General features: G+C 47.6%; 1 protein-coding gene across 1 annotated transcript; it reads right to left on the bottom strand.

Moving 5' to 3' along the window:
• Positions 1–319: 319 nt before the first annotated feature.
• Positions 320–10,391, bottom strand: MARCHF11 (membrane associated ring-CH-type finger 11). Its single transcript, XM_056854981.1, has 4 exons — positions 10,245–10,391; positions 7,298–7,453; positions 3,131–3,323; positions 320–642 (listed from the first exon to the last, which is right to left on the bottom strand). The coding sequence occupies exons 1-4, from the start codon at positions 10,389–10,391 to the stop codon at positions 320–322; spliced, it is 819 nt and encodes a 272-aa protein (XP_056710959.1).
• Positions 10,392–11,593: the final 1,202 nt, after the last annotated feature.

Consider the following 11,593-nt stretch of genomic DNA (forward strand, 5'->3'; position numbering starts at 1 on the left):
ATGGCGTCAAACTTTGAAAATACACTTAAATATATCAAAAATATTTGTTCCCACATTATTAAAGCCATTGTTAAATTATATTTTTATAAATGCCTAGTACAAATAGATAAAAAGTGAGAAATCATGGTATAAAAAGAAAGAGACCTTTCCCAGGAAAATGTATTTGCAATTCAACTAATCTTATAAAAGCAAAAAATTTAAAAAGTTTATACATTTTTATGTGCTATGGTTTCACCATTCAGTTTAACTACATTCTAGAATACTTTTAGAGAGGTCTGAATACTCCGTCTTTGTGCGCGCAGCACAGCGACCTGAACTTTTACACGGAAGTCACTCTCATTACAATTTCCCCCGAGCTGTCGTCTTCTGAAGAATCTTCTTGAGGTCTGATTCGATTGAAGAGCTGGAGCAACATGTAGCTGCACTGAAACCTCGGGGAGGTCAGCTGCGTCGGATGAACCAGGCTTCTGTTTCGAAATGCATTTAACGGTAACCAAAGAGTCCTGGCTGCCGAGGACTCTCCACGGTTGCTCTCTTCTATGTCGGTGGCTTTGTCATAATTCAGTACGTCCCAGTGTAGATTGACAGCTCTCCAACGCTTAAACACTCTGCAAACTGAGGCACCTTCATGTACAATCAGTCCTGAAATTAAAGGAAACAATTATTCAGCCCCCTTGAATTTTACCCCAAGCACAGCTATTTGCAAGCAAATGTCACTAAGATTGAAGTGATAGTCTGAGTTAAGTTATTGGATTTCAAATGACTGAGCCCCACTTAGATCCACTAGATTAAGTGGATTTATAGCCAGGGAATGTGTTCTAGATGGGATGTGGGTTGCACTGTTAATGAGCAAGAGGGGGGAAAGATAATGTTTTGCATGTTTTAACTTAAATGGCCAGTGCATTAGATATATGCCAAATTCATGTAAACTAATACTGCACTGTATAAACTATATATTTAACCTGTAGTTTTTACTAACGTAGACAATTCAAGAAAATCCAAGCCCACGGGTTGCATCCAGCATAAAAATTCTGCTTGCGCTAGAACTCTTGCACAAGAGGAACCACAAGAAAAAGATGACCATAGCTGCTTGCACAAAGACAAACTTCCTGTACTGCCACTTGTGTTTCCGCTTGCACAAGAGGTCGTGCAACCTATTTCTGGGCCATATAATATATAAGGAAGGGAGCACAAAGCTAGATGCTGCACGAGATCTTGCACAAGCAGAAATGTGCCATCCAATTGTGTTTCTGCTTGTGCATCACTGGATCTGAGCCAATGTCTTAAAACTGAAAAGCTTTATTTACAGTAAGCAGTTTTATTCATAATTTTAAAAATGATAAAAAGTAATGATAGTTCAAGCAGTAAAACTTCTAAAGTATCAGTAAAACATAATTACTGTGCTTTCTTGCCTTAAATAAAACAGTCTATTTTATGCGTAGTTATGTATTAATACATTTATGCAAATCCAACTAAAATTAATTAAAGCCCAGTAAAATGTTTCATCCTGTTTCTTTGGATCTCTCAATTTCAAAGAAACAACTGGTTTTTGTTAGGCCAGTATGTAGGGTTTTCAACCTCCAGATGGTGGAGGGAGATCTCTCCCAATTATAACTGATCTCCAGGTGATAGAAATCAGTTCCCCTCAAGAAAAGGGCCGCTTTAGCAATTGGACTCTTATGGCATTGAAGTCCCTCCCCTCTCCAAATCCCACCCTCCTCAGGCTCCACCCCAAAGTCTCCAGGTATTTCCCAACCTGGAGCTGGCAACCCTACAGGTACCAAATTCAGAGTGTGGAGCTGGTTGTAATGTCTTAAGTCAATATTATCAGGCAGTGGTTCTCAAAGTTTCTGAAGCAACTTCCTCACCAATGGTAGTTTTCAGGCCCTGTTTGCAAAGTGACCCTGTTTTCTGTCCCCACTCGCCAATGTAAAATGTACAAATCACACATCAGTTACCAATGGCCAAGCAGATATCTTAGTTTTCATGTTTAGTATATTTAGCATTACTGAGCCACAAGTTGTATTTCATGGCCATTTCACACACTAGACAGAAACAAATCCAAATTTACCACTGAATGAGTAAGTTGGAGGAAAACCGTATTGACTGGAGGAAGGTTTCCAATTTTGCCCAGTGGTATGGTAAAAGTGGGGTTGCTAGCTCCAGGCTGGAAAATACCTGGAGATTTTGGGGGTGGAGCCTGAGGAGAGTGGGGTTTGTGGAGGGGAGGGACTTCAATGCCATAGAGTCCAAATGCCAAAGCAGCCATGTTCTCCAGGGGAACTGATCTCTGTCACCTGGATATCAGTTGTAATAGCGGGAGAGCTCCAGCCACCACCTGGAGGTTGGCAACCCTAGGCCACTGACTGTACCCAAGCCTGTTCCACTTAATGATAACTTATAGCAGCTGGCTGCAGGAGGTTTCCCTGGAGTTATGTACATGATAAAAAATACTCTGAAACTTGCACCATAAACATGAATTTCTACTGCTGTTTCAATATGATACTGATATTGGGCACTTGCCCAAATGAGTGGGTCAGTTGATTTTTGGGGGGGTCAGGAATCAGCCATTTCTATTTCCTGTCTTCCTTCCTCCAGGTTGTGGATTCAGTCACGTCTGCCAGCCTCCTTTTTTTTTTGTCTTTGTCATATGCATAGATGATTAAAACTAATATTGATTTACAGGGCCTCACTTGGATTCAAAGAAGAAGAAGAGTTGGTTTGTATATGTTGACTTTCTCTACCTTTTAAGCAGAATCGAACCGGCTTACAATCTCCTTCCCTTCCTCTCCCCACAACAGACACCTTGTGAGGTAGGTGGGGCTGAGAGAGATCTAAAAGAACTGTGACTAGCCCAAGCAGGCTTCATCTGGAGGAGTGGGGAATCAAACCTGGTTCTCCAGATTAGAGTCCACCACTCTTTACCACTCCACCACACTGGCTCTCTTACTGGGTGGTTTCTGTCGGCTTCTGAAGAAATGCACTTGAAAGAAATGTGAGTTGGAAAAGAATTACCTGACTCCTCGAAATGCTGAAAATCCAAATACAAAAGTCATAAAACAGCCAGTCCCTAGCTATCTCTTGCCACCTTGAGAACACAGAGTGAGTGGTTTAAATGTTGGGAGCTTACCTATGCACACGAGATCCATAAACCCATACATTCCATAGCAGATCTGGAAAAGGATGTCTTTCCTTTGCCATACAGCATAGGGACTGAAGGCAGACCACAGCAGCCACGTTACACTGGCAACTAAGAACAGGGAGCCCAAAATTACAGCAATCATCTGCACTTTCTCAACCAGAGTTACCGTAATGCTTTGCCACTGAAATGAAGAAAAAGTCATAGATCATTTTTTTTTACAGAAGTAAAGGGGACTCCTTGTGAGCATTGAACTGGATATTTGGGGAAATCTATGGAAGAGAGAATTTAAATTTACAATAACCAATGAAATCAGAGAAAACCTGTAAAAATGTTTTATAGATGGCATATAACCCCTGTGATATTATCCAAAATGGACAAAGGAGGAGCAAATTTATGCTGGAAATGTGGAAAGGAAAGAGGTACATATATGCATGTATGGTGGTTATGTAAAAAAATTAAAAAAAAATTGGAAAAAAAGTACTTAAGGAAACCAATAATTTGATTAATGGTAGAGTTAAGAGAAATCTGGTATTTTGCTTATTGGGAATTCCACAGAAAAATATAACTAATAATGATAGGGTTGTCTGCCAATACAGTTTTGCTGCTGCAAGAATTGTAATAGTTAAGGCTTGGAAACAAATGCATAGGCCTTCAATTGTTGACTGGAGAGAGAAATTGTGGATGTATATGAGGATGGCCAAATTAACGGAATTCCTACTTGGAAATGATATGGAGGATTTTAAAAAAACATGGTTTAAGGCCGCCTCATATTGGGATAAAATGGCAAAAATGGACTTTACATTATTACTTAGAGAGTTATAGAAATTAGTTTTAATAAATTTACATTATATTATTGTCGAAGGCTTTCACGGTCAGAGTTCATTGGTTCTTGTAGGTTATCCGGGCTGTGTAACCGTGGTCTTGGAATTTTCTTTCCTGACGTTTCGCCAGCAACTGTGGCAGGCATCTTCAGAGTAGTAACACTGAAGGACAGTGTCTCTGTGTCAAGGGTGTAGGAAGAGTAATATATAGTCAGAAAGGGGTTCAAACCCAACCCCTTTCTGACTATATATTACTCTTCCTACACCCTTGACACTGAGAGACACTGTCCTTCAGTGTTACTACTCTGAAGATGCCTGCCACAGTTGCTGGCGAAACGTCAGGAAAGAAAATTCCAAGACCACGGTTACACAGCCCGGATAACCTACAAGAACCAATTACATTATATTGTTGATAAGTTTTAAAAACTGTCTAGACACTTCTTCGGAAGCTGGGTGATGGGTCACTTTTTAGGGAGGGTGGAGGATGAAGGGGTATCTTTTTGGATTTAAGGGTTTGATAAATATGAAAGTAACAATTATTATATAAAGATACTCTTGTAATTTTTGTATTTTGTTATGTTTTTTTGTATTACTGTATTGTTTTGTTTTATGTTATAAAAATTAATAAAAAATTTAAAAAATGTATGTTCATATGCTTTGGGGGCTTCTCACATTCACACCTGAGCAACAGCCCCCTTCCCTTTCTTCATAACAACCTGACGAAGCTTCTATAACAGTTTGCAGACCCATAGGTCTATAGTTAGCCTTCCCCACTAGTACACATGAACACACATGAAGCTGCCTTATACTGAATCAGACCCTTGGTCCATCAAAGTTAGTATTGTCTACTCAGACCAGCAGTGGCTCTCCAGGGGCTCAGGCAGGGGTCCTTCACCTACCTGCCTAGTCCCTTCAACTGGAGATGCTGGGGATTGAACCTGGGACCTACTGCATGCAAAGCAAATGCTCTACCACTGAGCCACAGCCCTTCCCCCTAGTAGGGTTGCGAGCTCTGGGGTTTGGAGATTTGAGGGGTGGGGCTTGAGGAGGGCGGGGTTTGGCAAGGGGAGGGACTTCAATGCCATACAGTCCAACTGCCAAATAGTTGTAATAGCGGGAGATCTCCAGCCACCACTAGGTTGGCAACCCTACTCACTAGGTAGGAAAGGCCCCAATAATTCCAGGTAGAGCTGGCCAGGGCACGAAAAACAAGAAGCTCTTCAGTGATTAATCTGCAAAAAGAACTTCTAAACTTCAGGCAAACAAACAAACAATGAGAGGTACTATCAAATGACAGACATTCCCATCACAGCACGATCCTCACGTTTATCAAACGTATTCCAAGATCTGCAAAGGTGTGGAATCCTGTAAAAGTGTCACAAGTGAAAACAGAGTTTTTAAAGGGTTCGTATTTTCCCTACTGTTTGAAGATTGATATATAAATGTATCATCTCCCCCCCCCGCCCCGTCTGCTGGTATAATATATAGAAAGTAACTGGTCGTTTTTAAATGTGAAGCACCGCTCACTGAAATAAAATGCAGCTTGTCAACTTGACAGAATTTTTTTAATTTATAAGCTATAAGTATATGCACTAAATGATGCTACTGTCAACATGCTCATGGTAGCCTGTGTCATTCTCACTTTAACTTTTATTGCTGTTAAAAAGTTTAGAATTTAGGGCCTAGGGAGCACAAGGTCACAGAGCAGGGGAGGTTGGTCAAATTGCTCACATATTACCAACTGCAAGAGCCCCCCCCCATCAGTCCGGCCTGCAGCAGGAGAGCCAAGAAGGCCCAGAGCTTGACTGAGGTAAAGTGCTGATTTCTTTGCAAGTATGTGAAGGTCCCAACCAGGGAGAAATTGCATATTAGAATTTCCCCTTTAGGAGTCGTTATAAAGAAAGGGTTTGTTAAGCTGTTAGTTGAGTTGTAGTTAAAGATATGGTTTAAAACTCTTTCCCCTGAGATAGGATTGCCAGCTTTGGGTTGGGAAATACTTGGGGCAGAGCCTGAGGAGGTTGGGGTTTGGAGAGGGAAGGGACTTCAATGCCACAGAGTCCAATTGCCAAAGCGACTATTTTCTCCAGGTGAACAGATCTCTTATCAGCTGGAGATCAGTTGTAATAACAGGAGATCTCCAGCTAGTACCTGGAGGTCGGCAACCCTACCTTGAGAGGAGTCAATCTGGCCTGCAGCAGGAGAGAGAAGAAGGCTCAGAGCTTGACTGAGGGAACTGCTGGTTTCTTTGCAGGCCCAAAACAGAGGAAGAAAGCATCTCCAGTTATTTGTGGACCTTTCTTAGAGTTTCAGAAGAATGTCAGTTTCTTTTCTGCATTTATAACAGTGGTACTACATTTGATATACTGTCAGTTTTACCAGCTACCCTTGCATATAAACAGTCAGTTCCATTGTTAATCACTTTTCCCCCCCAAAGCATGCAGTATCCCTGGGCAAAACTGGCCTTCAACTTATTTTCCAACTTATTCTCTACATCAGTCCCTGCTTAACCGAATGGAAAGGCTGCAGGTGGCTGGGGTTTGGCACTGACCGAAGCTCTGCTAGGCCCAATTCAGCTTCTAGAACAGTCCTTCGATATTGGGTAGAACTCCAAACACTTCTTAAGCTACTTGACAGTGCAGCGATGCTAAGAATGTCTTATCTTGGCTCAAGGCTGCTCCAGTCCTCCTCTTTGGCGAACTACTTGGAATTACTTGCAACGTATAGCAGAGAAGGGCACAACATTTTAAAAATTTATTTCATTTTAACTATTTAAAATATTTGTATACCTGCCTTTCTCCCAGGCAACCCAGGACAATGAGGACTTTAAAAAAGTTATATGGGGAGGGGCTGTGGCTCAGTGGTAGAGCATCTGCTTGGCATGCAGGAAGTCCCAGTTTCTATTCCCCAGCATCTCCAGTTAAAAGGATCGGCTCACAGGCATTGTGAAAGACTGAGACCCTGAAAAGCTGCTGCCAGTCTGAGAAGTAGGGTTGCCAGCTCTGGGTTGAGAAATACCTGGAGATTTTGGGGGCGGAGCCTCAGGAGGGCAGGATTTGGGAAGGGACTTCAATGCCATAGAGTCCAATGGCCAAAGCAGCCATTTTCTCCAGGTGAACTGCTCTCTATCGGCTGGAGATCAGTTGCAATGGCAAGAGATCGCCAGCTAGTACCGGGAGGTTAGCAACCCTACTGAGTAGACAAATACTGACTTTGATGGACCAAGGGTCTGATTCAGCCTAGAAAGCTTCATGTGTTCATGTGTGTATATATAATGATGTGGGTCTCATAATCAAAACATAATGTATATGGCTACTTGAACGGTTTTAAAAATTACCTGGCATGGCCTTTTCATTTTAATTGCTATAACGTGGTATCTGTAACAGCAGAGTTCGCAGGTCCAGGATCCTCTTTCACTGATCCACTTCAAGAGGCAAAGCTGGTGTGTGTACCGCACGGAGCCGTCACAACGACAAGGATGTAACAGTTCACCCTGGAAAAAGTGAGGGATGCCAAATGGATTGATGCTCAATTGTTCATAAACATGGTATTGAGGGTTAGGGTTAGACAATACAGACAGTACAGTAGACAATACAGACCTTGATGGACCAAGGGTCTGATCCAGAATAAGGCAGCACAGGGCAGGCAGCTGTTCCTGTTGACAGCAGAGGACAGGACTCGTAATAATGGGTTTAAATTGTGGGCAGAAAGGTACCAGCTGGATATTAGGGAAACTTTTTTTACAGTAAGAGTTGTTTAACAGTGGAATCAGCTCCCTAGGGAGATGGTGAGCTCCCCCTCACTGGCAGTATTTTAAGCAGAGGCTGAACAAGCACTTGTCAGGGATGCTCTAGGCTGATCCTACATTGAGCAGGGGGTTGGACTAGATGGCCTGTATGGCCCTTCCAACTCTATGATTCTATGTCGATCTCTATGTCTGGATCTCACTTTTGCAGAAAAAGCACAAAAATATGTAGGCAGGTCTAAAAGCCATATAAATAATCATAGTTAAAAGTTTCTATGTCTTGTTACATATGTATGAGCGTGCTTAATCATTAAAAAAATTATACTACATTTTACTTTGTTGCGACCAAAACAACAACAACAACAACGGCCTGTGGTACATTAAAGACTAGCGATGTGTGGTGGTATTAAGCCCACATCTTCAGCTGCACAAGGGTTATGCAGTCGAAAACTGCAGTTTTAAGTGCACAGAATCCCGTGGGAGTTTGGAAATGTGTCTTTGATCTCCACCAACAGATATCCATCAGTGACGGGTCCTCCACCTCCGTCACTTTCAGATCAGAAACCTCCCAAGAGCATCTACTTTCAAACTGTCAGCGGAACATTTTTGACCTAAAGGTTTGCAAGCTGGACTTTGTAAAATGTGGTAGCACGAGGCCGAGACCAGCAGGGCCAAGTGTTACGGACCTTTGCCTGGATATAGTCACACGGGGTTGGTGGGCAGGGCGGTGAGGTGTGTCCATCAGTACCACCCCATTCCTGCATCACACCTTTTTGCAGCCAGTGGCAAATCTCATTTCCTACTCCACCCTGCCCCACATCCCAGCTGCTAGGCAGAGGACTGAGGGTGCTTTCACACATGCCAAGTAATGTACTTTCAATGTACTTTGCAGCTGGATTTGATCGGATTTGAGAAGGTGCTTGAGAAGGTGCAGAAAAGAGCAACCAAAAATGATCAGGGGGCTAGAGCAACTGCCCTATGAGGAGTGGTTAAAACACTTAGGGCAGTTTAGCTTGGAAAGGAAGTGGGTAAGAGAAGACATGACAGAGGTCTATAAAATTATGCATGGTGTGGAGAGAGTGGACAGGGAGAAGCTTTTCCCCCTCTCTCATAATGCTAGAACGCGGGGTCATCTGCTGAAGCTGGAGGGTGAGAGATTCAAAACCCTGGAGAGCCGCTGTTGGTCTGTGTAGACAATATTGACCTTGATGGACCGATGGTCTGATTTAGTATAAGGCAGCTTCATGTGTGAAATATTTCTTCACAGGATGCATAGTGGATGTGGTGCCCCAGGATGTGGTGACGGTTGCCAACTTGGAAGGCTTGAACAGGGGAGTGAACATGTTCATGGAGGAGAGGGCTATCCATGGCTACTGGCCAAAAGAGTTACTATGCATGCCTAGTCTCTCCAGTATCAAAGGAGCATGCCTATTCTGTGAAGCGCTGTGGAACACAGGCAGGACGGTGCTGCTGCTGCAGTCATCTTGTTTGGGGGCTTCCTAGAGGCGCCTGGTTGGCCGCTGTGTGAACAGATGGCTGCACTTGATGGTCAGCCGGCAGGGCTTTTCTTATATTCACGCCTACTCTCTCCAGGATCAGAAGAGCATGCCTACTATCTTAGGTGCTGTGGAACACAGGCAGGACGGTGCTGCTGCAGTCGTCTTGTTTGTGAACTTCCTGGAGGCACCTGGTTGTCCCCGGTGTGAACAGACTGCCGGATTTGATGGGCCTGGGTCTGATCCAGCAGGGCCTTTCTTATGTTCTTATGAGCGGACGTGTTCACGGAGGAGAGAGCTATCCATGGCTACTGGTCAAAATGGATACTAGTCACAATGCATACCTATTCTCTCCAGGATCAGAGGAGCGAGCCTACTATCTTAGGTGCTGCGGAAGACTGGTAGGATAAATGCTGCTGCAGTCGTCTTGTTTGGGGGCTTCCTAGAGGCGCCTGGTTGGGAACAGATGGCTGCACTTGATGGGCAGCCGGCAGGGCTTTTCTTATATTCATGCCTATTCTCTCCAGGGTCAGAGGAGCATGCCTACTATCTTAGGTGCTGTGGAACAAGGGCAGGATGGTGCTGCTGCAGTCGTCTTGCTTGTGGTCTTCCTAGAGGCACCTGGTCGGCTGCTGTGTGAACCGACTGCTGGACCTGATGGGCCCTGGGTCTGATCCTGCGGGGCATTCCTTAGTTTCAGCTGTCAGTGCCAAAGGGCCAAACCCACTCGCCAGCCAGCCTCGAAGGGCGCTGGCAGTGGACGGGGGGCGCCCCCTCCAGCGTGCGCCCAAGCGCCCTGGGCCAGCCGGGGAGGGGCGGGGAGGGGAGGCGCTGTCCAGGGTGCTGAAGGGCAGCCCGCGGGGAGGCCGCCCCGGGGGTCCCTTTCCCCTTCTCATCCTGCAGGCCAGGTGTGGGGGGGGGGCGTGTCCCCCCTCCCCGGGGGTCCCCGGGAGGCGCCTCTGCCCGCCCTGACTGCACAGGGGGTGCTTTCCGGAGGGGGGGGAGGGGATCCCCAGCTCGCCCCCCCCCCCGCAGCCCCTCACCTGCTCGGCGCCCTGGAAGCAGATCTTGCAGCTGGGGCCGACGCCCCCCCCGCTGCTGCTGCTGCTGCTGCTGCTCCCCGGGGGGCTCCCCGCCTCCTGCCCCCCCGCCGCCCCCCCGGGCGTCGGGGGCTCCCCGGCGCGGCTCATGCGGGACCCCCGGACCCCCGCCCACGCCCCGCGCGCGCCTCCGGGGGCGCAGCGCTCCCTGCGGGGGTCCTCCGCCTCCGCCCACCCCCCACCCCCCGCTGCAAGAGACCGAGGCCGTTCCTGGCCGTTGGCGGGGAGGGGAGGGGAGGGGAGGTCAGGGCGCCGGGGGGAGGGGAGGCCTCCCGCCCCTCCCCTCCCCTCCCCCGGGGGCCCAAGGCAGAGAGGCGCCCCAGGGCGTCCACCCCCCCTGCTGGGTAGGTCCCTCGCACCCCCTCCCTCCCAGAAAGGCAGGCTGCAGGGAGATGGGGGCAGGCAAGCAGTCGCACGCACCGCACACCCCTGCTGGGTAGGTCCTTCGACCCCCCCAGGCACTCCCCCCCCAGGTATAAAGGCAGGCTGGAGGGAGGGAGGGAGAGAGGGCTCCCTGCAGATGTGGGCAGGCAAGCAGTCGCACGCACGCACACCCCTGCTGGGTAGGTCCTTTGCACCCCCCAGGCACACTCCCCAGGCATAAAGGCAGGCTGGAGGGAGATGGGGGCAGGCAAGCAGTCGCACGCACGCACACCCCGGCTGGGTAGGTCCTTCGCCCCCCCAGGCACAAAGGCAGGCTGCAGGGAGGGAGAGAGGGCTGCAGGGAGATGTGGGCAGGCGAGCAGTCGCACGCACGCACACCCCTGCTGGGTAGGTCCTTCGCACCCCCCAGGCACTCCCCCCCCAGGCATAAAGGCAGGCTGGAGGGAGGGCCCCCTGCAGAGATGGTAGAAAAGAGCCAGAGTCCGGTAGCACCTTCAAGACGAACAAGAATATTTTCTGGCAGGGTAGGAGCTTTCGGGAGCCACAGCTCCCTTCTTCAGATACCGAGCTCCTACCCTGCCAGAAAACATTTTTGTTCGTCTTGAAGGTGCTACTGGACTCTGGCTCTTTTCTACTACTGCTGCAGACAGGCTAACGCGGCTACCCACTGCAGAGATGGGCACCCAAGCATTCACACGTGCGCGCACACACACCCACACCCACCCCTGCTTTGCAGGTCCTCCGCACCCCCTGGCGCCGGGGGAGGGACCCTACGTTGGGGTTTCGTTCGGAATGACCCTGCCCAGGGGTTGTGGGCGGAAGGGAACGCTCCTGTCCCAACGGATGGCCTAGTGGTTAGAGCAGGGAGCGGGGTTTGGGGAGGGCCCGCTTCCAGTTGCCACTGGTGT

Source organism: Euleptes europaea, chromosome 8 (assembly GCF_029931775.1).
Source record: "Euleptes europaea isolate rEulEur1 chromosome 8, rEulEur1.hap1, whole genome shotgun sequence".
Taxonomy (NCBI): domain Eukaryota; kingdom Metazoa; phylum Chordata; class Lepidosauria; order Squamata; family Sphaerodactylidae; genus Euleptes; species Euleptes europaea.